Raw genomic sequence first — 23,769 nt, forward strand, 5'->3', positions numbered from 1 at the left:
ATAATAGTGGCTGACATGAGGGAGAGTAAATGACGACAAAGATGTCATTCTTTGGGTGAATTCTTCCTTCATTTTCATATAACAGACGAACAAACATGGAAAACAATGCAGCTGAAGCAAACCTGCTCACAGAGATCATGTTCAGATTTCAGCACTTGTTCACGGCCCAAAAGAGAGACGTGTTCCAGTAACACAAACATTGTTTGGATGTATCTGAAGTAATCCTTCTAAAAGTGTGTCACTCATGTCTGGTGTGTGTATCACGCCACCAACAGCAGGAAAATGCTTTACCACATCAACTTGACCACAGTTCAAAAATGACTAACTCTGGTTTTGAGAGCTGACATGCTGCCCTGGGCCGCTGGAATGGCTCAGAGATGTATAATATAACTACCGCCCAGGCTGATCCTGGAAAGTTGGATTAAAGGGAACTGGGTGATTTATGATTCGAAAAGAATCTGGCTCTAGTGAGTGTTCGACAGGGGACTGGGAACGAGACTCAGCTCAAATGAACCAGGTCAATCTGGAAGGAAAGTTGAAGAAAAAAGGTTCTGAGAGATGAAGAGATAGATGGAGAAGCGGCTCCTGGATGAGGGGAAATCCAACACTTTGACGTGATGAACGCACTTTGGGCTAAAAGTGTTTGATGAAATCTTTCAGAAAAACAGCGGTAATTACTACTGGCTTCATTTATGTCAGATGACGAACTTTCACCAAACTGTGGTTAAATCTGGGAGGTTGATTTCGAGAAAAATAGCGTCTTGTGTGATAACATGGGACTTTCCAATGGGAACATTTTTACCATAATTAGTGCAAGTGAAACAGTGTCACACTAGACCAAGCAGCATATTTAAAGCTGTTATACAACCAAACAGAATGGCAAAAATCAAGAGTCTCCTCGTCTACCACTGGTCAGTTAGTCCTGCTCAATATAACACCATTGGTTGAGCCAACATTGCTGGCTGAGTGGATAGCCTGACATCAATCATAAACAAATGCAAACTCCATTTCAGCAGTTGAAGTCATATAAATAGTAAATATTTGGTATTAGAAAGCCTGAACCAGATTAAACTTAGATTAGACCATTTATAAAACCAGTTAAAGGACCAATGCTTTTGTAGCATTTAATTTTTGTAGCATTAACAATATTATTAGGAGTTTCCTGCACCAAAACAGGCATAATGTATTTATTTATTTTTAATTTCAAGAACTTCCCAAGCTCTTTCTGACCCATAAAATGAATCATGCTGTTTTTGCTGCTTTTGACACATGACCGCTCTTATGACTGGCTAGCATCCGTGTCCCAACAAAGATCCAACGTCTGCCAAGAGAGCCAAGCATAAATAAGTATAAATAAATACTGAATAGACACTTATATGTAATTATGACTGTCATATGTTAATCAGGACATTGCAATCATAATGATTTATTAAAGAGCCATTTTAGCTTATAGTTTCAAGAGAGTCTGTGGGAGCTTTTTAAGAATATATATATATATATATATATATATATATATATATACTTTTTAAGAATATATATATATATATATATATATATATATATATATATATATATATTCTTAAAAAGTACATGCAGATAATAGAATATTAATGGAATACAAAAGCCAATTAATAGAGAGTACCCTTTCATTAATTTTTCTTAACACTTTTGTAATAATGTCAGTTGAAAAGTTGAAATCATGTTTTTATAATCATCTGTAGTGTTTTAAAGAAGTACTTGCTTGTATTTTTAACTGTAGTGTGTAATTCAATATTACATGTACTTAATATAAAGTTAATATGTACTAAATTGCAAATTCATTACAATTGTGTAATCAAAATAGAAGTTTCAAGAGAAATGGCAAATATTAAATAATGTACATATATCTGTCATGTTTATGGTTTTTTTGTTTGTTTTCATCAGTTTTCTTTGTTCTTAGTTTGTAGTCTTGACCTAGTTTCTCAGTTTAGTCATTTCCCTCACCTGTTGTTATTTAATTAGCTAATTTCCCTAGTGTATAAATATATAATATTTCTTTACATTACTATTTAAGTAATAAGTACTCTTTTTAAAAGTATGCTGAAGTGTACTTCTTTTTCACAAGTGTTCAAAAGAGAAAAATTTTCCATGATTTGGTCCCTTTAAAGTTAAAATGTGTGTGTGTTAAATGTTAAAAAAGAAACACCAACAAACACCTACATATCTCCAGTTTGTGGCGGTCTCACCTGTAGACTGCACCTACGATACTCTCTGTCCCCGCCAGCGCATCTGTAGTTGCGGGCCGATGCTGGAGGCCTCCAGTCCCTCTCGGCTTCGTTTCTGGAGGGCTGGGCGGCGTTCTGCAGGACCCAGGGCTCAGGGTTTGGGTTTGGGTTTGCAGGTGTCTGGACGCCGTAGGGAGGAGGGTCTCTGGGAGTGTGCGCTCGGTGGATAGTGTGTGTGTAGGAGTGTGGGACTTGGCGAGAAGCGCGGCCGTCGACGCGTCTGTCACGAGACGCGTGCCTCTGGGACAGGGGCCGTGAATGAGCAATTCGATCACGTTCCCGCACTCTCTCTGCTCGTCTGTACGGCTCTCCATCGGCTGCAGCTTCACTCTCCACTTCTACTGTTCTGGAAACCGGCTCCGTCTCCGTTTCTGTCTGATCTTTCTCTTTTCGTTCTCTGTTAACATTGGCTACATCTGTAATAGCTTTTTCTACTTCTCCCTGTGTTTTTTCCACATGTGAGCTGGAGTTCACACTGAGAGCATCGAGACTTTCTGCGGTGGTGGTGTTGTGGTGATGCGTGTGGCGCGCATGTCGATTTTGTCTGTGTAGAGGAAGAGAGAATGGCACTCTGCCGTACCCAAACTGTCCAGGGCGAATAGAAGAACTAGACCTGGTGTGACAGAGACAGACAAAACATGCCGTGAGTATGCTAGAAACAGGTCTGCATGACAAATATAGCATTAGGGATTTTAACTGAGCTAAAATAAACATGTTAGACATTAAGAGATCAAAGCTAAAAGAATAAAATGTCATGTGACACTGAAGACTGGAGTAACGATGCTGAAAATTCAGCTTTGTATAACAGGAATACATTTTATTATTTATTATTTTGTTTATATAGATTTTCTAATAGGAAACAGTCTTTTTAAATTGTAATAATATTTCCCAATATTACTGTTTTTACTGTATTATTTCACAGTATTAGTTATATAATAACTAACTATATGTATATATATATATATACATACTGCTACAATGTTTTTTACATATATGAAGAGTTCAGATGCAAAAGTCTCTAAGTGCCATCTGAAATTTTCTTCTAGAACGATAATTTTTTATCAAGCTTGTTTTTTAAGTTCAGTAATTTCACTTAAATGGCAAAGAAAATTACCTATTAATTGTCATTTCAGTGAAATGACTGAACTTAAATATACAAGCTTGATAAAAATTATCATTTTATCAAATTATCACTTAGAGGCTTTTGCATCTGAACTTTTCATATATATATATATATATATATATATATATATATATATATATATATATATATATATATATATATATATATATATATAACATTGTAGCAGTTAGAAATGTTTGGAATTGTGTGAATGTGAAACCATAAACAATATAACCATAAACTGGCCACTGAAAGCCCTGTATCATGAGCTTCACATGCACTTGAGTAGGTGTAGTAAACGACAAAGCTTCACCCATTCCTTGACTCAAAATCATGCAGCAGATTCAGACTATGGGCCAGATTTACTAAATGGCAAATAAGCGTGAGAGCGTAAAATCCAGAAAAGTGCAGACGGGAGTGGAAAGTTCTGTGCCTGATCTACTGACGACGTGCACATTAAAGAACACAGACGCAGCCGGATCATTTCCATAATGACCAACACAATCTACCAAGAGAAGCGCAAATTAGTATCTGGTTTAAGCTTTTTTTTGGGTGGTAAATAGTGGCGCAAATACCAGTTAATTGACTAGCGCAAACCTTAGTAAATCACCATGCAAGATTAATTTAAATACTCTCCTATTATAAATTGCATCTGAAAGTAAAACTCCTAAAAATGCATGTGCAATAATGTCAGCCCCAAAAATAACTGTGCCCATGCCTTTTTAGCGCTATTTTTTCACAGCGTTTCTTTAGCGCCAAAATAGAGTTTGCACTGGCACAAGCTGTTAGTAAATCTGACCCTATATTTTTTATTTAAATCACAACCTTTTGTTGGTCACATTGCAATTTTGATTTTATTATAGTTGTGGAGCCCTATCTAGGAATGAGCTATCCTCATGCAAACAGGAATGTCCCCACTAACTACGACCAAAACTGCTCACCTTCTTACAGACGCTGGATCCCTATTGGTGGAAACTGACATCCTGCTTCCACTGCCTACACCTCTTCCGTGACTGGACGACCGTCCGGGAACTCTCCCGTAGGGAAGAGAAGATGATGAGGAAGGTGATCGGTAGACTGAAACTGGCTCCTGATTGGGAGGGCCGAACTGCACTGGCCCAGCGCCGCCGGCTTCATTTCGGTAGAGCGGTATCCCAGGATTCTGATTGGCTGGGAGAGGTGGGGAAAAGAACGGAGGCCTCTCAGCGCCCCCTGCTCCATATGGAGGCGGCTCGTTGATGGGATACAAAGAGTTGTAGTAGGGTCTGACTGCAGAGATCACGGGAGTGTTATTCGGGACGCCCGGTGGAAGATAAGCTGGTCTGTTCCACACAAGAGGCGGGTTTTGGGTCGGCGGCATGCACTGTCTCCTCCTCTCAGACACGCCCACTCCACAGCTCTGAGGACACTCCTCCCACTTACTCCATGGACCCCAAACCCCTTCAAGCCCCTGCTCCTCTGCCTGACGAGACTGTCGTCCTGGCGGCTGTCAAAGGAAGGACACATAATTATTTAAGTTGTAGATCTGTGCACAATATGCAACATGCAGTATATGCAAAATATACAGTAGGGTACAAATGTCTGAAACCACAATGGGCCCTATCATACACCTGCAGCAATGGGGCGCAACGCAAGTGTTTTTTGGTAGTTTCAGCCTGACGCAGTTATCATTTTCACGTCCTGCGCCACGTTGTTTAAATAGCAAATGCATTTGTGCCCATTTGTGCACGCAATGGCTTCTGGTCTGAAAACGAGGTGTGCTCAGGCACATTGTTGGCACGTTGCTATTTTGAGGCAACTGAAATAGACTGCTGCTGCCCTGTGTGTGTAATAAGCAGAGTGTACGTGCGTTGTGGACCCGCCTATAGACGCACCTTACTAACGCGCTCTTTAAATAACAAAAAAATACTGTGCCATTAGACCAGGTATCAGTTGGTCAATGGCGCAGTATTTTTTTTGTTATTTAAAGAGCCCTTTTAGACCATGGGCCGGGTGCGCTGACCATTTTTCCCGTCGTTAAACTAGACAAGTGGATTCGAACACGCACTAAGTGCACTTGCACCCTCCGCTTTAGACCATGCGCTTAGATCGTTAAAATAGGGCCCACTGAATGCAAAATCTCATTTCATTTGAAGCTTAAGCTTTTGGAGGTTCTCTCTCAAATCATGAAAAAACATGATCACCAGGCTTTGTTAATGTAGCTCCAGTGCTGCTTTTATTACAATAAAATAATTAAAATAATTGTATCAAATAAATACAATATGTGATATCAGGCCCTATTCTGCACATACGTAAAGTACACACAGACAGACAGACAGACAGACAGACAGACAGACAGACAGAGAGACAGACACACACACACACACACACACACACCCTTGGTGCTAAAACTGAAATCTAATAACATGCTGTAATTAGGATTATTTAAGGAGTCTGATCAATATTAAATTGTATAGTGTAATTCAATTCAAATCACAAGATTTAACAAGAAAGGCATGCACAATTGTTCTGAAAAAGACATAATAATTCCCACAAACCACACCTAAACAACATGCAAGTTGAAGCACATGCCCTGTTCCATAGCACTCAGTCATGGCATTATGACTAAGAAAAGAAGCATAATTAAACTAATGGCGTGTGCTGCATGGTGGAAGAGGCTGGACTCTGGAGCTCAGCCCAGTGCAGTGACATTCTTTACAATGCTGGATGCAGATTCAATCTAATTCCAGTTACTTATATAACCTCATTTCATCAATCAGGAGTGAAGAATTTGAGCGTCTGCAGGGCAGGCAGAGGTAGAAGGGAAGAGTCCAACGAACAAAAGAATCCATTGAGTTCACAAAAATAGGGGGAAAACAAGCGAACAAGGCCTGTAATGCACCTCTGATCCTGTTCAAACTGCCATCAAGGGCACACAACGCCAAGCCTGTATCTGCATTTGTGTGTGTGTGTAGTGGTGAGGTGGACTGACAGACAGACAGATAAACAGATAGATAGACATACACAGACAGACAGACACATAGACAGACAGATAGATAGATAGATAGATAGATAGATAGATAGATAGATAGATAGATAGATAGATAGATAGATAGATAGATAGATAGATAGATAGATAGATAGATAGATAGATAGATAGATAGATTGTTTTTGGAGCAGTATTTCTCTGCAGTAGCCAGTGTAATCTGTGTGTGTTTGTGTGATTTCCTGCCTGTTATAACATCTAGCATGCAGCGCTGTTTAAAAAGCAAGGAAAAACAACAAACTCAATTCTAGTTTTCTATGGCATTTGTCTCTGAGTATTTCTACAATAAACCGTTGTTGTTCTAACTGAAATAGAGCATAACAGTGTGCTGTACAAACTACACACGCACAAAAACTCCCAGCGGAGTCTGCCACTGCATCATAGCTGTAACTCTGATGACCTGTGTGTGTGTGTGTGTGTGTGTGTGTGTGTGTGTGTGTGTGTGTGTGTGTGTGTGTGTGTGTGTGTGTGTGTGTGTGTGTGTGTGTGTGTGTCTGTGTGTGTGTGTGTGTCACTTACACTGAACACGTGCATTAATGCTCATGTGGTTTTTCACACCAACGCCCCACTTACATGCTCCCATAGGACAATCCCACATCAGAGGCCAGATGACCAAACAATGGAAAGATCATTTCATAATTCTGGCCTTATTTAATGTTCAGATCCAGCACTGACCGCAGGGGCAGATAGAGTTTATCTACGCTTCTCTCAGAGCCACAGAAGACTCATTCAGCTTCAGCTGGTCAGATGAAACCTCCACAAACATATTGTGCAAATATTTTCCCCTCTACCAACAGTAGAAAAAAAAACAGACTTGAACTGAAGGACACCAAACTGGACTCAGAAAACCCTAGTGACACCTTAACAACTGGATAGCAACACCCCGTCAACTACTTCTCTGTAAAAGCCGAGCATGCAAATGTTGCGATGTTTCTTTAGACATGTTCTCTCAGTTCGCTGTAAAATCATCATCATCATCTTCATCACTCACCGGCTTTTCTGCTTCATCAGCTGTTGTTAAGGGCAGCAGAGTCAATACACAACACCAAAACGCACACAATCTGTGAGGAAGAGGAGAAATGTTACACATATGAAAATGAAAATTTTGAAGTAGAAGAGTGAAACGTGGTGATATTTCACTTAATTCATAATGTGATGTTAAATGATACTGTGATAATAAGACACTATAATAACACATGATTTGCACAGTATATGATAGTGTTTAGGGTTAACAAGAGGCTGATTAGATTAATCTCTGGACAATTAGGAAAATATGTTAACAAGCCGATAAGTTCCAATACTTCTAAAAGGCTTTCCCAGAATTCCTTCTGACAGACGGCTCTCCACCCTGCCTGGCTCCTATTGGCAGTCTCCTCTGGATACGACTTATCCTCAAAACATTCTCATATCAACCACATTCATGCTGCCATTTCATAATAAAACGCCTTTAACCCTCATTTTATGAAAACTGATTATAAACAAAATTACAAATTTTTTTTTTCAAAATAACAATGACTGTTTTGAATGTCCTTCAAGAAAAATGATTACTGAAAATTATAGATTACTTCTTTTCGAGACCCCTGTAATAAAACCCAGTGTTTTTAACCCTGCGGGAAAAAGTAAATGGAATCCTGGGTAATCTTGCTTAACATTTCGCATTGCTCATAATAATTTACAAGGGTTAATTTAACAGTTAATCCTGGGTATTCATAAGCTGCCGTTTCACACTGCATATTCCAAAATTCCTAGACTGGGTTAACGTCCATATTTGCATATTTGTGGTGTCAGTGTCTGATTGGATGAATGCAAACGACCTGTTTACATTGCGCATCCTCATATTATACACTACTGACTATACTGTCAATTTTACCCTGAATGGACTTTTCGGACTATAAAGGTAGAATGAAATGGTCTCTTCTTCACTCTAATTGTTGCATTGTGAGTCACCATTTTACATTTTTCCTCTCAAACATTGAAACAAATGTTTATACAGCGTGCAGTGTTTCCGTGACTGTACAAAGCACATGAATATGAAGCACGCGATTGGCTGTCGGACGCTAAGCATTTAGCCGTAACATTCTAACACCGCTTTGTTTCACACTGCATATGTTTGGCAAACAATATGGGGTTAACACAAAGCAGTGCTAACCCTGATCCATAACCCCGGGTGAAAAGCAGTGCTAACCCTGCTTCTAAATTACAAGACAAAGCTTTCCTTTACCTGGGGTTAAAAGAGGGTTTTTTATGACGATAACCCGGGGTTAAACCTAGTATATTATCTTCTTTGCCCTGTATTAGCAATGAATCCTGAGTAGGTTTCAAGATTTCACATTGTATATTCTAGTAACTTTACTTAACTTGGGCTAAGGACTTTTCACACTAAAAGTGCAGCTTTTAACCCTGGTTAATGAAGCAAGGGGAAGCAGTGGTAACCCTGAATTGTGATGCCAAAGATATACAGTGTGAAACAATGCGGTGTCAGTATGTTACAGCGAGCACTTGCAAGACAACTAATTATATAAAGTTAACCTATTAAATACATGTTAGTGGTTAGGATCAACATACGAGGGATGCTCGAACAGTGACAGCAAACGCATTGATCATGGTTTATGACAAGACAGTGTTATTTATTATGGGATTAATGTGATGACATTTGACAAGCAGTTAATGGCCATGTTTACATTCACATCATTTTCACATTATTCTGTTTAAACTTTTAATTGGACATGTGCAGATATAAATGAATGTTCACTTATGGATATTTAGTACTGTTTAGCTACATATGTCAGCTGTTTTATTAAGATTTCCAGAAATCAGAATATTGGTTCAATCTGATTATAGCAACTATGACATTTAGGTACACAGTCAGAATATTTAAATACAACATATCAAGTGTGTTTGTATTTTTAATATTTTTGTGATGAAATCAACCCAGAAACCATGTAACTCTCTTAAGTAACAGCAATCAAGTCTGAAAGTGCATGAGAACTTTGTGGTACAACAGAGGCTAAAAGCTTAACGCTATAGCTATCTGCCTGTATAGGCTATAGGAATTAGATAGGAGGAAAATAGTTTAGGCTACACGAAGTTAAGGTTAATTTTAAAAATTCCTGCTATTACAATCTAAAAAATGCTTGGTTGTTTCAATCCATGTTTGGGTCAAATACGGACAAACCCAACCATTGGATTCAATTTTTAACCATTGGATTCAATTTTTAAACCCAAGCTACGATTAAGTTTTTCCATATTTGACCCAAACATGGGTTGAAACAACCCAGCATTTTTTTAAATAGGCTGTAAAGTACAGCACAGGGTCTGGGACACAAATCACTTGGAAATCTGTCTCAAGAGAACATGTGGGTTGTTTTTGTACCAATAATGTTTATCTGCTTAATAAGTTTCCACATAATCTGAGGTTTACTATTAGTATTTCAGAACAGTGTAAAATGATGCATGACATTTTGAGTGGAGCCGCAGACCCGTAATCATAGATGTGGGTTAAAGCGGCGCACCACGGAAACCTCAGGGACCATCGGGCCAGAACTACAGAGACCCAGCGCGCGGAACAAGGTCACTCAAGCCGCAGTAACGACCCCCCGCCTCCGGCCACGTTTCTCACCACACCGCTGAATCTATAGGAGAAACCCGCCACAATGCCTGCGTCCTAGAAGAACTACACAAGTGCTCTGCTTCAGCTAGCTCTTTAAACGCGCCAAATAATCCTAAAGGAAACTGTGTGGATCAGACTGCATCCCTTTAAAACTGAAAGAACTTAATTGATTCTTCTTTAAGCCCCATTAGGCTATTCATTCTTTAAATAGGTTCTTTATTGGCATCTCGTTTCATAAAGAACCTTCAAAATCCATTCCACAAAATGTTCTTTAGTGAAACAAAAAGTTCATTAGATTTGTAAAATGTCCTTCACACTAAGATAAATGGTTCTGTTGAGAACTGTTAACTGAATTATTCTTTGGGAAAAAAAAAAAAATAGGCTATATTTTAAAGCATCCAGGCGAAACGATTCAGTTATTTATTTGTATTTATGAACCGCCGTCCATACTATTTGATTTATATAGGCTACACTGCCGCCCGGTCCAGTCGTCTGATTTGGTCAAGAGAACAGTCTAGCTGTAATTCTTGAGGTTGTGATCGAGTCCGACTCAAACCCGGGACATAATTCCTCCCCCGTCCCCTTGCGCCCGGAACCAGTGGACACTTACTGTCTCTCCATCTGATACTTAAGTCCCAAACCCCCGCGTCAGTGTGGCGCGCTGTCATTCCGCGCGATGTTGAGTCCATGTGAGTGTGTGTGTGTGTGTGTGTTAGCCTACCTGTTCACAGATCCAGTCCTCATGCTCTCCTCCTGCGCGTGAACTCCTCACACTGGCGTCCGTCGCGCGTACTGATCCGTTCTGCGTCAAGTTTGAGAAAGGGCGACAGGGACAAACACAAGATCCACGGAGTTGCTTGGCGAACTTCGCCTCGTTTCTTCAGACTCGTTCTCTATTCTGTTACACACTCTCTCACACACTCCCCTCGGGTAAGAGAGGGAGGGGTGTAGTCTTTTTTTCTTTCTGTCGTTCACCCTAGACTACAACTTTTTTTGTCCTTGTGTAAAGCTGGTGTGACGCTGGACAGCTCGGGGGCCTGTAGGGGCCTCTCTCTCTCTCTCTCTCTCTCTCTCTCTCTCTCTCTCTCTCTCTCATATAACTCCATTCCTCTCACTGGTTTCTCTTTATTTCATTCGTTCACTCTGACACACCTGTACACATGTCATCCCTTTTCACATCGGTATCACACAGATAACACAGCACAATTAATAGAGCATAATGTTTACTTTTATTATCACCACATAGCGATACTAGGGTTAGATGTTACTCTTTTTACCCTATTTCCCAGGCTGGGTTTATTACTGAAAATCCATTTTTGTACATACACTGACCTTTAGACCATTAATGGGGCATGCTGTCACTCCATATGATGGAATAGTGAAAGCAAAATGGAAAGATTTAAACAGTAAAATAATAACGGGAAAAAAATATTTATTTTTAAAGTAATGTTAATTCATGAAACTAGTGAAATATGAAATAATTCATAAAAACTGTAATACACAAACAATTTAAAAAAAATAAACAAAAATATATATTTTATATTCATGTTAATTAACATAATATTTTTTTTAATTGAGAATTCTTTCAGAATTGTTTTACTATTTAAATTTAGCTGAAAATTATATAATAGACTTTTTAATGGCAGCCTCCATTGTAACAACTTCCCCTTGCCGCACTGTTTATAACTGTTATTACTAAACTATGATGCTATTATAATTGTAGTTTAAACGCTGCTGCTGCTTTCCATACTTGCTTCTGCTGCAAAGCAAGTATGGACTTTCTACTGCTAATAGATAAACAGACATGCTGCTTTGAGTGAGCAGTATATGCTGCATAAATAGATATACATAAATCCCATAGCAGATCTAGCCAGGTGGAGCTGGGGGAGGTGGATGAGTTCAGAGGAACTCTGATATAGCGTGCTTGAGGACTAGCTTACAGTAAACACTGAACCAGACAATGTTGAGCAAGCGATCTCATTGGCTGCAGGATCAGCAGAGGCCAATCAGCTTGTGCCATGTAAGGACGTGATTAATTGCAGATTGCATGTAAAGGACCTATATCGGCCTGTTTTATGACTGAAATATAGTTGTTCTCTTACGAGAGGTTCTCTCGTATTGCGTAAGTTGCTTACGCTACGGGTAAAGTAATCTTTTCTCGAGATATTGGAGCCAAAAATTATCCTTCATTTTGCATCTATTGTCAACGCAGTGCAGCAGCCAGCAGACCTAGAGCAGGCAGTCTTGCGTGCTCATTGGCTGCCGTGCGGCAACTGCTGCAGCCTACCACTGAGCCTCGCGCGTAACATCGCGCCCTCTACGCGTCATAGCCTGCCAGAATGGGGGTGGCTTAGCGTATAAAAGACAGGCTCGGTAGCTGCATCACTGATTTCATCATCTTCAGCGAAGCTCTCCGCATCGCTGGACTCTGAGAGAAGCCATCCGCCGTCGAAACTAGCGACCAGCATGCAGAGGACAGCACCTGAAGAAGCCGGCCGTCTTCGCCACCTTCAGCCTTCCGTGCCTGCTACGCCATCTGGCGTCGAGTATCCTTTAAGTGCTTTTGCCTTCTGTGAATGTTCGCCGTCGCGACAGTCTCTCTCACTAACTGAAAGAGCGCGAGCGTTTTTCTAAAAATGCCTCGCCTTTCGGGAGGCTGCGTGCACTGTGAAGCGCTCCCGCTGTCGACCCTGCGGGCTCGACTCGAAGCCTTCACCTCAGACGCTGTCACTCCACCCTCTGGACCGCGCAAGAAGAAGCGCCGTGCGCAGAGGATGCCGGAGCCTGAGGCCACAGTGAAGTGCTCGCCGGATTGCATCCCACCAGCCTCACTCTCTGCTTCTAAGCCCCTCCCGGACGTGCAGCTGCCGGCTTCGGCCCTCACTGCCGCCGCCTCAAGGGAAGAAGCCTAAGGAGCGTACCCAGATGACAGCTATTCCATCCTGGCATCGGACAGCGAGGAGTGGTCGACTTCTGATCACTCCGCCTCCTCCTCGATCCAGTAATCCAGCAGGACTCGGGCTGGCGTGGACGCTGAGTTTATGCGCCTCCTTTCGAAGGCCGTCGACCAACTCGGCCTGGATTGGTCACCGCCTAAGGAGCCCGCGCCCAATAGGCTCGACGGCTGTTTCCTTCACAGCCGCCACCCCCCACCCGTTTCCAGATCTGCGCCATTTCTGCCAGAACTTCATGCCAAGCTTTCTAAGTCGTGGAACGCAAAATTCTCCGCGAGGCTCCACTCACATGTCTCCTCGGCGCTCTCCCAAGTGGATGGCGCCGCCAAGAAGGGATACAGAGATGTCCCCCCAGTGGAAGAGGCGGTCGCAGCGCACCTTTGCCCGCCCTCTGCGAGATGGCGCTCTAAAGCCTGCAGGACCACCTCAGCCCTTGTCGGCAGCGCATTCTCTGCTGCCGGACAAGCTGCTTCCACCCTGCCTTCGATGGCTGTGCTGCAGATCCTCCAAGCTGATCTCCTCCGCGAATGGGACGAGAAAAGCAAGAACCCAGCCGCCATCACAGATTTAAGGAGCGCGACGTATCTCTCCCTTCGTGCTACGAAATCCGCGGTTCAGGCAATGGGCAGATGCATGGCCTCACTCACCATTACAGAGAGGCACCTCTGGCTGACGCTTGCGGATATGAGGGAATCAGAGCGCACCGCGTTTCTCGACGCGCTGCTCTCCCCTACTGGTCTCTTCGGCCCAGTGGTGAACGGGATCGTCGACCGCTTCTCCGAAGTACAGAAGACCTCGCAAGCCATGGACCTTTTCCTGCCTCAACGCTCTAGCTCCTCTGCAAGCCGCCCACGTGAGCCGCCTGCACGACACGCTAGTCAGCGCCCAGCTCAGCCCCAGCCTCCACAGCGTCGACAGGGCGGCCGCCCTAGATCACGCTAGTCTGGACGCAGGCCACCTCCCCGCCGGGGACCCCGGCCCAGGATTGCGCTGAAGCTCGAGCAGGCAAAGTCCTCCTAGCAGCACCAGAGAGGAAAAGACGGCTGGGTTTGCCGCGGCCGCGACCCCTACACATAAACACGATGCCCCACGTGTCTCACACACTCACAGAGCCCACTCTCATAAAGCTTGCAAATGCCGCTCAAGTGCTAAATGTAGAGAATGTGCCCACAGATCTGTGCTCACACCTACTCGCTGCCCGCTCTGTTACACGGCAACAGCCTCAGAGCGGCCAAGTTATGAATGTAAGCTCACGCTTACTGAAAAACACTTCGCCCAAGGCTCCGCTCGCACTAAATATTGTCACAAAATGTTCCCCATTCCCAGTAATCGGGTCATCTCAAGTGATACAGACAGTCACCGCTGTCAGCAAGCCGCCGTTCCCGAGATCCGAGAGCACGCGCCCCTCGCACACACCTCCGGTTCAGTTTCCCGAGCCCACGAAGTGCGGCAATCAGAACCCGGAGCCCATTCTGCCCCTAACTATACATGTAGAAGCATGGAAGGCTATTCCAGGTGTGTCAGAATGGGTGCTGAGCACAATAAGACAGGGCTATTCGCTTCAGTTCGCTCGCCGTCCCCCTCGTTTTCAAGCACGGACCGAGACGAAAGTGAAAGCCCATGTAGCGCATCTACTCCGCGCAGAAATAGCCAAACTGCTGTGCAAAGGGGCCATAGAACCAGTACCTCCTTCTCTGAGCGAGTCAGGCTTTTACAGCCGTTATTTTCTTGTACCCAAGAAGGACGGAGCTCTAAGACCTATCTAAGGCCGTCAAAATGCTCACGACCAGACAAATCCTCACGCAATTTTGCCCGAGGGACTGGTTTATCTCTCTCGATCTGAAAGATGCATACTTTCAGTTTCCGATAGTCCCCCGTCACAAGCCATTCTTGAGATTCGCCTTCGATGGTCGGGCATATCAATACACCGTCCTCCCGTTCGGCCTGTCTTTGGCACCCCGTACATTTACGAAGTGAATGGTTGTGGCTCTCGCCCCCTTGAGAGTGAAAGGGCTGCGAATTCTGAACTATTTGGACGATTGGCTGATTTTAGCACAGTCAGAGATAGAACTGTTATCTCACAGAACAGTGCTTTTCAGTCATCTGGAAAGCTTGGGCCTCGCGGTCAACTGGACCAAGAGCTCATTACTGCCCAGTCAGTCAGTTTTCCTTTCTAGGAATAGAACTGGACTCTGTGGCTATGACGGCCTGCCTATCGACACAGCGTGCGCGCCGTGTTCGACACCTGGCCGCGTCTTTCCAGGAGGGTAGCATCACCTCTCTGAAGACATTCCAGAGGATGCTAGGCTGTATGGCATCAGAAGCGGCTGTGAAAGGTCATCTCGATGAACGCCTCCAACTTAGGTTGGTGCAGACCGGTCTTTGGCCTGTGGTCAGACCAAGAGAGACGCTTCCACATAAACTGTCTGGAAATGATCGCGGTCGATAACGCGCTCAAGCACTTCCTCCCGTTCATACAGGACCACCATGTGCTAGTCCGCTCAGACAACATGTCTGTGGTGTCCTACATAAACCGTCAGGGCCATCCAGAAGCCTCTGCCATCTCACAGAACGCCTTCTTGTATGGTCTCAGTACCTCCTGCGCTCGCTGAGAACTGCGCATGTGCCAGGCCACTTCAAACTACGGTCCAGACAAACTATCCAGGAACTACGTTCTCCCGGGGGAATGGTCCCTGCAACCCCAGACAGTCCAGTTACTGTGGCGCCTTTTCGCAAAGCGAAAGTCGACCTGTTTGCGTCAAAAGACAACGCTCATTGCCTGAGGTTCTTTTCAAAGAACGAGGATGCGCTGGCCCAAAACTGGCCCAGCCTCCCACTTTATGCTTTACCTCCGGTTTCTGTTACCACAGGTAATCAAGAGGATCAGGGAAACGCACCACTCGGTGCTCCTTATAGCCCCGCTAGAATCAAACCTGGTTCCCGGAGCTGATGCGGCTGTCTCACACTGCCCCTTGGCCGATTCCGGTGAGGAGAGATCTCCTCTCTCAAGCCCGTGGCTCAATCTGGCATCCCCATCCAGAGCGCTGGTCTCTGCATGTATGGTTAATCAACGGATACCCGTTGTCCTGCCAGAATGAGTGATGATCACGAATACGCAATCCAGAGCTCCCTCTACGATGCGGCTTTACGCGTCTAAATGGTTAGTGTTCTCCAAGTGGTGTGCTGATAGAGATCTAGACCCACGAACGTGTGGGGTCCCGGGATTGCTTGGCTTCCTTCAAGAGCTGTTGGATAAGGGCAGGTCCCCATCCACGCTTAAAGTTTATATGGCGGCCGTTGCAGCGTTCGCTGAGTCGACGCGCGGTCAGTCAGTAGGAAGAAGCGAGCTCGTCATCCGCTTCCTTAGAGGAGCCAGACGGATTAATCCCCCGCGACCCCCGTCGGCTCCCATATGGGATCTTTCATTGGTCTTGGAGGCCCTGAAACCTTTCCCCTTTGAACCGATAGACTCCATGGACCAAAAGTACCTCTCGCTCAAAACCGTTTTCCTGACAGCTCTGTCGTCAGTCAAACGTGTGGGGGATTTACACGCGCTATCAGTTAGCGCTGCGTGTCTTGAGTTCGGGCAAATTACTCTAAAGTCATCTTTAAGCAAAGACATGGTTATGTCCCTAAAGTGTTGGGCACCGGCTTCAGAGCGCAGGTCATTTCTCTTTAAGCTCTGCCAGCATCAACATCATCTGAGGGTGATGTTAATCTCCTCTGCCCCGTCAGGGCGCTGAGGGCTTACATTACGCGCTCTGCCTCTTTTAGGCGTTCGGCACAGCTCTTTGTCTCGTTTGGTGGGCGCACCAAGGGTCTCGCCGCCTCGAAATAGAGCCTGTCCAGATGGATAGTGGAAGCTATCGCATCCGCTTATAAGTCTAAGGGTCTGCAATGCCCCTTGGGCATCAGGGCACATTCCACCAGAGTGGAAATTTGTGAAGCGGCAGGCTGGGCCTCTCCGTCCACATTTGTTAGGTTTTATAACCTGGAAGTTCCCGCCTTGCAGGCTAGACTTCTGTCAGTGTGAGCGGTGTGTATATCCTGCCCAGATTATCATGCGCAGACTACTCTCACGTGACGTTAGCTCTCCTGGTTGAGCTGCACTATATGGTGAATAGTTATATGGACCGGCGACGCCGCTCTGTATACCCTGTATGTGCTTATAACATGTGCTGGCCAACATTGCTGGCCACCTGTTTCCCACTTATCTATGTTCCCCGGGAATCCCTGGGACTTATGAAGTGGAGGCTGGGCGTGCACGGCGTTGACAATGGGTTCCCGTAGCTTAAGCAACTTACGCAATACGAGAGAACCTCTCGTAAGAGAACTTACTCGCTTACATACGTAGCCTCGGTTCTCTCTAGAAGAGGGAATGAGTATTGCAGAACCCGACCGTGCAGGCGTCACGAGCGATTTTCGCTTCAGCTGATGAAACCAGTGATGCAGCTACCGAGCCTGTCTTTTATACGCTAAGCCACCCCCATTCTGGGGGGCTATGACGCTTAGAGGGCGCAAAGTGCCCTCATTGGGCGTGACGTCACGCGCGAGGCTCAGTGGTAGGCTGCAGCAGTTGCCGCACGGCAGCCAATGAGCACGCAAGATGGCCTGCTCTAGGCCTGCTGGCTGCTGCAGTGCGTTGACAATAAATGCAAAATTAAGGATAATTTTTCAATTTCAATATCTCGATAAAAGATGAATTTACCCGTAGCGCAAACAACTTACGCAATACTCGTTCCCTCTTCTAGAGAGAACCGAGGTTAGGTATGTAACCGACTTCGATTTTACTCAAAATCTTGCAGTTACTGAGAACATATTTGCTTTATTAAAAGTGTTCTTGTCTATAATAGTGAAAGAAACAGTGGTGTGGAAACATTCCACAATACTTGCTTTAATATTTGCTAAATCTTTATATCCAGATTTTTCATACTTTTCACCATACTTTATATATATGAAATAATGAGACCACATTAATATTTTAAGACTGAAAATCAAATCTATACAAATGTCAATGAATGCTTAAAACAACACTCTCAATAAAGCTCAAGAAATATCAACATAATATTTCCTAATGACTGGATATTTTTATTCAGACGTCAAAATGATCAGATATTTATCAACGTAATTCAAATGAGAATGAAATAAAAAAAAAAAGACTTGGCCAGCTGCACAGAAGTCTTTAAAAGGGGATAAAAATCTTGGTGGCGTGAAACTGACAGCGTTTGTTTACTGTTAAGGGAGGGGTGGATAGATTCTAAAACACCGAGAACAGGGTCAGTCAAGCATGTCAAGATATACTGATAATTCATGCATGAGTGGCACATGAGGAGGAAAACTATAGATATCAGAGGAAAACTATAGATATTTATAAATCACTGAATCCAGAGCTACTGCATGATTCCGTATGTGAGGACGTACAGCATTAACAAAGTGTTGTGAGAGGTGAAAGGAAACTACATAAGAACGGTTCAAAGCCTGTAATTATACCAATATAGCAGAACAAAGATAACTTGTGTATCTAACGAACAAGATAGCATATGGTAATCACGCTGAGAGAAATGTTGGGTGACGGCTGCGCTTCAGTGCTTATACACTGGATAAAGGTTATGTCTGTTTCTGTGGGTGTATTCTGACCTAAGATTAAATCATATCCTCGAGATATAATGGCAAATATGAGGAAAGCAGAGAGGAAAGTAGCTAGAGGCACAAAAGGATTAATGAGAAAAATAAAAGCTGAAAAGAAAGACAAAATTCATGTTGAAACTTTATGCAAAAGATTTTAAAACTCTTATATACCGTACCGGCCAAAAGTTTGGGGGATTTAAAAAAAAATTTTTGAATCTCTTCTGCTCCCCAAGGTTGCATTAATTTGATTAAAATACAGTAAAAACAGTAATAGTATGAAATATTATGATTGCCATTTAAAATAACATCAATTTGAATGTTAAAATGTAATTTATTCATATGATCAAAGCTGAATTTTCAGCATCATTACTCCAGTCTTCAGTGTCACATGATCCTTCAGAAATTATTGTAATATGACGATTTGCTGCTCAATAAAATTTCGTATTATTATTCATCTTAATAAAAACAGTTGTGAAGTTCAAAAGAACAGCATTTTAAATCTTTTTTTAACATTATACATGCCTTTTATTGTCACTTTTTGAATAAAAGTATCATAAAAAAACAGTAATGATAAAACAGTAATGTACTTACAAAGAAATAATGTTTTTGTGTGTGATTGAGAACCTTCATAGACAAATGTATTGACTTTAATGCTGTGAACTGTTATGTTTCAACATGCATTATTGACAAACATGCATACTTGTGTGTTAGTATCTATAACTTCATCTTAAATTAGTGTTATCTCACCCTAACACAGTGAGATCCGACACCATCCTCTAAATGACCTATCCCATCCTCCCGATGGTTTAACTACTGACATTAACCCCATCTCATGTTACAGCAGACAAAATATTTGAAATATTTGCTTTTTAAAAGCCCATGAGATCAGAATTAAAGTGTTATCCATATTAAACATACAAATGCTATTGCATTCCTGAATGTTGACAAAATTAACTAGCAAGTAGCAAATCATGTTCAAGCTAAAGGTGTAAGGTGTATGTATTGTTTCATTGTCCTGGTGTTTTTTAATTTCCCTGTTTGTCTGTCTGCCTGTGTTCCCTAGTTAGTTCCCTTAGTTACTACACCTGTCGGTCATTATGGTGTTCTCCTGCATATTCTCCATTGTTATATTATTTAATTCAGTTTATTTCACAGAATATCTTGTGTCCCTACAGCCTAATGAGACAAGATGTTTGTGAAAAAGCACACTTTGGCATAAGAGTAAACTTTAAAAAGAGTACTTATTACAGGAAAACATAAAATAATATACTTAAAGGCCCACAGAAGTGCCTTGAAACGGTCAAATTTATTCAATGTGTTGACGTAATTTCCACTGAAAAAGGAAGACAGGGCAGGACATATCGAACAGCTCCTCTCCTTTTTTTAAATAGCCAATAGCATTTAGTTTATATCACAGCTTGGCCAGAGCTGTTGAGTTCAGCAAAGCCCCAGTTTCCTCCTAATCTCTAACTATTTCTCAATACAATCTCCTCCATATGACTTTAAAATACTTTTTCTGCTCCGACTCTGCACACGACTCAGTTCGTTTGACACTAACATGAAACTAGGCTTAATTCGACCCAATGGAAACCCTTTACTCTGCCCAAATCGTTCCCTTTCCCCTATATAGTGCACAGTGTACCATTAACCATGTAGAAAATAGTAAATGTGTGAACAAGTGACCGATTTCACCCGCAGCTTCAGCGTTTATAATGTAGGGGCAGAGCTTCAGTTTCTAGAGAGAATTCGATTGGACAGAAAATCTGATGGGAAGCTGAAGTGCAGAGTGATGTCATCAAAATCATTGATCCATACTGGTGGAAGATTTGAATGCTTATGTCTTCTAGATGTGAATTTTAGCATTGTTTTAGAGCACACTAGCTTTTAACAATAAGACTAAAATATTCATACCAAAAGCCAAAAAACGTTGCTTTTGATTTCATGGGGATTTTAAGTGTGAACTAAAGGTAGGTTCTCTTACGAAAGTACTCTCGTGTTGCGTAAGCTAGCTTACGCTACGAGAAAAGCCCCTTTTCTCGAGAATACTGAAGCCAAAAATTATCTTTAATTTTGCATTAGTTTAAATGCATTGCTGCACAGAGCAGACCTAGGCGAAGCAGCTCGCACGCCTATTGGTTGCTCTGCGGCAACTGCTTTGTAGCGGCCACCGAGCTGTTCTGGATGTCTGAACGCAGCAGATCGCTCGACATATATCCTCAATACCCTGACCGGGCAGAGGAGATTAATGTCATTTTTGCAGTCAGACCCAGATAGGGCTGACAGGGAAATGACTTGCGCTCTGAACGGAGTGGGGAGCACTTTGGGGACAAAGCCGTGTCTTGGTTTGAGGACAACTAGAGTCGTTAGGCCCAAACTCCAAGCACGTCACACTCACAGAGAGCGTGTGCAGGTCACCCACTCGCTTAACTGAAGCGAGACCCATGAGGAAAGGACCCATTTAGTCTCCTAGCGCCTCTAAGGAAACGGATGATATGATCATTCCTTCCCAGTGACTGGCCATGAAGACTCCACCTCGTCACCAAGGCCGTGGACGACCTCAACCTCGATTGGTCGCTCCCCGAAAAACCCAAACCCAGCAGGCTGGATGACTGTTTCCTGCCCGGCCACCGCTCAACGCTTCAGACGAGGCCCGCTCCTTTCCTGCCAGAGCTGCACGAGGAGCTATCCAAGAGCTGGAAGGCGCCATTTTCTGCCAGGCTACGGTCTTCTATTTCTTCGATGCTCTCAACAGTAGACGGCATGAAGGATAAAGGCTACCTCGCCATTCCACCGGTCGAGGAAGCTGTAGCCACACACTTGTGCCCGCCCTCCGCTGGATGGCAGGCCAAGCCCGGTCTTCCCTCAAAAGCCTGCAGGACCAAATCGGCTCTCATCGGTCGCGCATATGCCGATTTATCAGGCCAAGCTTCTCCGCACAATGGATGAGGCGGGCCCGATTCCCAGAGAATTTTACGGATCTAGAGAGACAGACTTAGCTCTACGAGCCACAAAGTCCGCTGCACTGGCCATCGGGAGGAACACTCTCACCGTGAGTGCGAGGCACTTGTGGCTGACTCTGGCTGACATGAAAGAGTCTGACAGAGCCACTTTCCTGGACGCGCCCGTCTCTCTGTCTGGCCTCTTCGGCCCAGCGGTCAAGGGATTCGCCGAGCGCTTTTCGGAAGTGCAAAAGACGTCACAGGCCATACGACACTTCATCCCGAGGCGCCCCCGCCTCCTCCTCCGCCACCCCGCCAACAGAGGGACTCTCAACAGAGCTCTCACTCGTCGAGTCGCCACAGGCCACCACCCCCCCCCCCCCCCCGGGACCACTGCCTAAGATAGCGCTGATGCCCGAGCCCTCAAAGTCTTCCTGACCTCTCAAGGAAGACGGAGATGGCTGAGTGCCGCCGCGGCCGGATCACCATCAAAGAAACCATGTCTTGTTCTCCCAGTCCCCTCGACAGAGCCGGCTGGAGAAGTACACTCTGCAGTCAACGAGCCCGTCACTCGACCCGCTCACCTGTACCCAAAGGCCGTTTTCACGGCTACCCCAAAAATCGCAGAAAGAGCATTTTCTCTCTGTGTCCGACTCACGCCGCAGAGACTGTGTGTGTAGGAAACGTGCCCACTTCCCAGTGTTCACCCCTACACATAAGTACGGCCCGTCCAGTGTCACACACTATTTCACGACCCACCCCATTAAACTTGTCTCAAGCCACAGATGTTATAAATGTAGGTTATGTGCCCACTGCACAGTGTTCACTCCTACCCACAAACACTGTTTATCATATGACACACCACCCGGCTCACGCCGCGGATTTTTTAACTGTAGAAGTGGTGCCCACTACCCAGTGCTCACACCTACATGTAAGCACAGTTCCCTCTATGATTCACATGCACTCAGGTGGCCCGGCTCACGCCGCGGATGTTATAAATGTAGAAGTGGTGCCCAATACCCAGAGCTCACCCCTACACATAAGCACAGCTCGCTCTATGATTCACATGCACTCAGATTGTGTTCAGTGTGTAGAGTGCGCGCACGCCTCTCAGAGCGCGCGCCTCACTCAAAGCGAGAGCTTACATGTGAACACCGCAAGCTATTTGTCACACACACCCAGCGGCCAGAGCCCAGATATCATTCTCCCCCTGGCTTTGAGTTTAAAAGCATGGGAAATGACTCCGGGCGTGTCACAATGGGTACTGAACACAATAAAGCGAGGCTATTCGCTGCAGTTCGCTTACAGACCCCCGCGCTTTCGGGCCAGGGTCGAAACTATGGTGAGAAACGAAGTAGCACATCTGCTTCGTGCTGAAATAGCGAAACTGCTCCCTCTGACGCGGAGCGATTCGGGTTTCTACAGCAGATATTTCCTTGTTCCTAAGAAGGATGGCGGCCTCAGACCCATTCTAGATCTCAGACCCCTGAACAGAGCCTCTATAGCCTTTTTCAAGGTCGACGTTATTCTCCCTCTCAAGAAGTTTCAGAGAATGCTGGGCCTTATTGCTTTGGCCTCGGCAGTGCTTCGGCTGGGCCTGCTTCATATGCGCCCCCTCCAGCGCTGGCTGGAAGCGCGGGTCCCGCGTCGAGCGTGGACCTCGGGCCATTTTCACCTCAAGGTAAACCAGATCTGTGTGACAGAGCTGGAACCCTGGAAGGTGACAGACTGGTATCAGTCAGGCGTGGATCTGGGAACATTTTTCGACACGAAAAGTAATCTCGACAGACGCCTCCAACTCAGGTTGGGGCAGACCGGTCTTCGGCTTGTGGGCAGCCCAGGAAAGGCACCTACACATAAACTGTCTAGAGATGAAAGCGGTCGAGAATGTGCTGGGGCACTTTTTCCCCTTCTTAAAGGGCCAGAATGTCCTAGTCCGCACAGACAACATGGCAGTAGTGTCATACATAAACCGCCAGGGCGGTCTCAGATCAAGGAGCCTCCACGCGCTGTCAGAACGCCTCCTAGTGTGGTCTCAGCGCAACCTGCGCTCACTGACGGCAGCGCACGTGCCGGGCTGTAAAACGGGGGTTTTCTGAACATGCTGTTCAGAAACAATGTTCCCCCAGGGGAATGGTTACGGAGATCCTCTCCTTCCTACAAGAGCTCTTGGACGAGGGCAGGTCCCCCTCCAGGCTCAAAGTGTATGTTGCGGCCATTGCGGCG

General features: G+C 44.5%; 1 protein-coding gene and 1 long non-coding RNA gene across 6 annotated transcripts in view; one reads left to right on the top strand and one right to left on the bottom strand.

Annotated features, from left to right (window-relative positions):
• Positions 1-11,154, bottom strand: part of adamtsl4 (ADAMTS-like 4) — a 73,503-nt gene extending 62,349 nt beyond the window's left edge. For all 5 annotated transcript variants that reach the window (XR_013195724.1, XR_013195723.1, XR_013195722.1 and 2 more), the window contains exons 1-4: positions 10,744-11,154; positions 7,404-7,473; positions 4,329-4,873; positions 2,226-2,877 (exon numbers count right to left, since the gene is read on the bottom strand). Coding sequence is in view for 1 of the 5 variants with exons in the window: in XM_077207068.1 (XP_077063183.1) it covers positions 2,226-2,877; positions 4,329-4,873; positions 7,404-7,473; positions 10,744-10,766 (1,290 nt within the window). In the remaining 4 variants the exon portion in view is untranslated. The remainder of the gene's footprint in view (positions 1-2,225; positions 2,878-4,328; positions 4,874-7,403; positions 7,474-10,743) is intronic.
• Positions 1-23,769, top strand: part of LOC143715379 (uncharacterized) — a 582,927-nt gene that overhangs the window by 54,086 nt on the left and 505,072 nt on the right. The window lies entirely within an intron of this gene.

The sequence above is a fragment of the Siphateles boraxobius genome, unplaced genomic scaffold (genome assembly GCF_051911475.1).
Source record: "Siphateles boraxobius isolate OS27281-9 unplaced genomic scaffold, OSU_SipBor_1 12, whole genome shotgun sequence".
Classification (NCBI taxonomy): domain Eukaryota; kingdom Metazoa; phylum Chordata; class Actinopteri; order Cypriniformes; family Leuciscidae; genus Siphateles; species Siphateles boraxobius.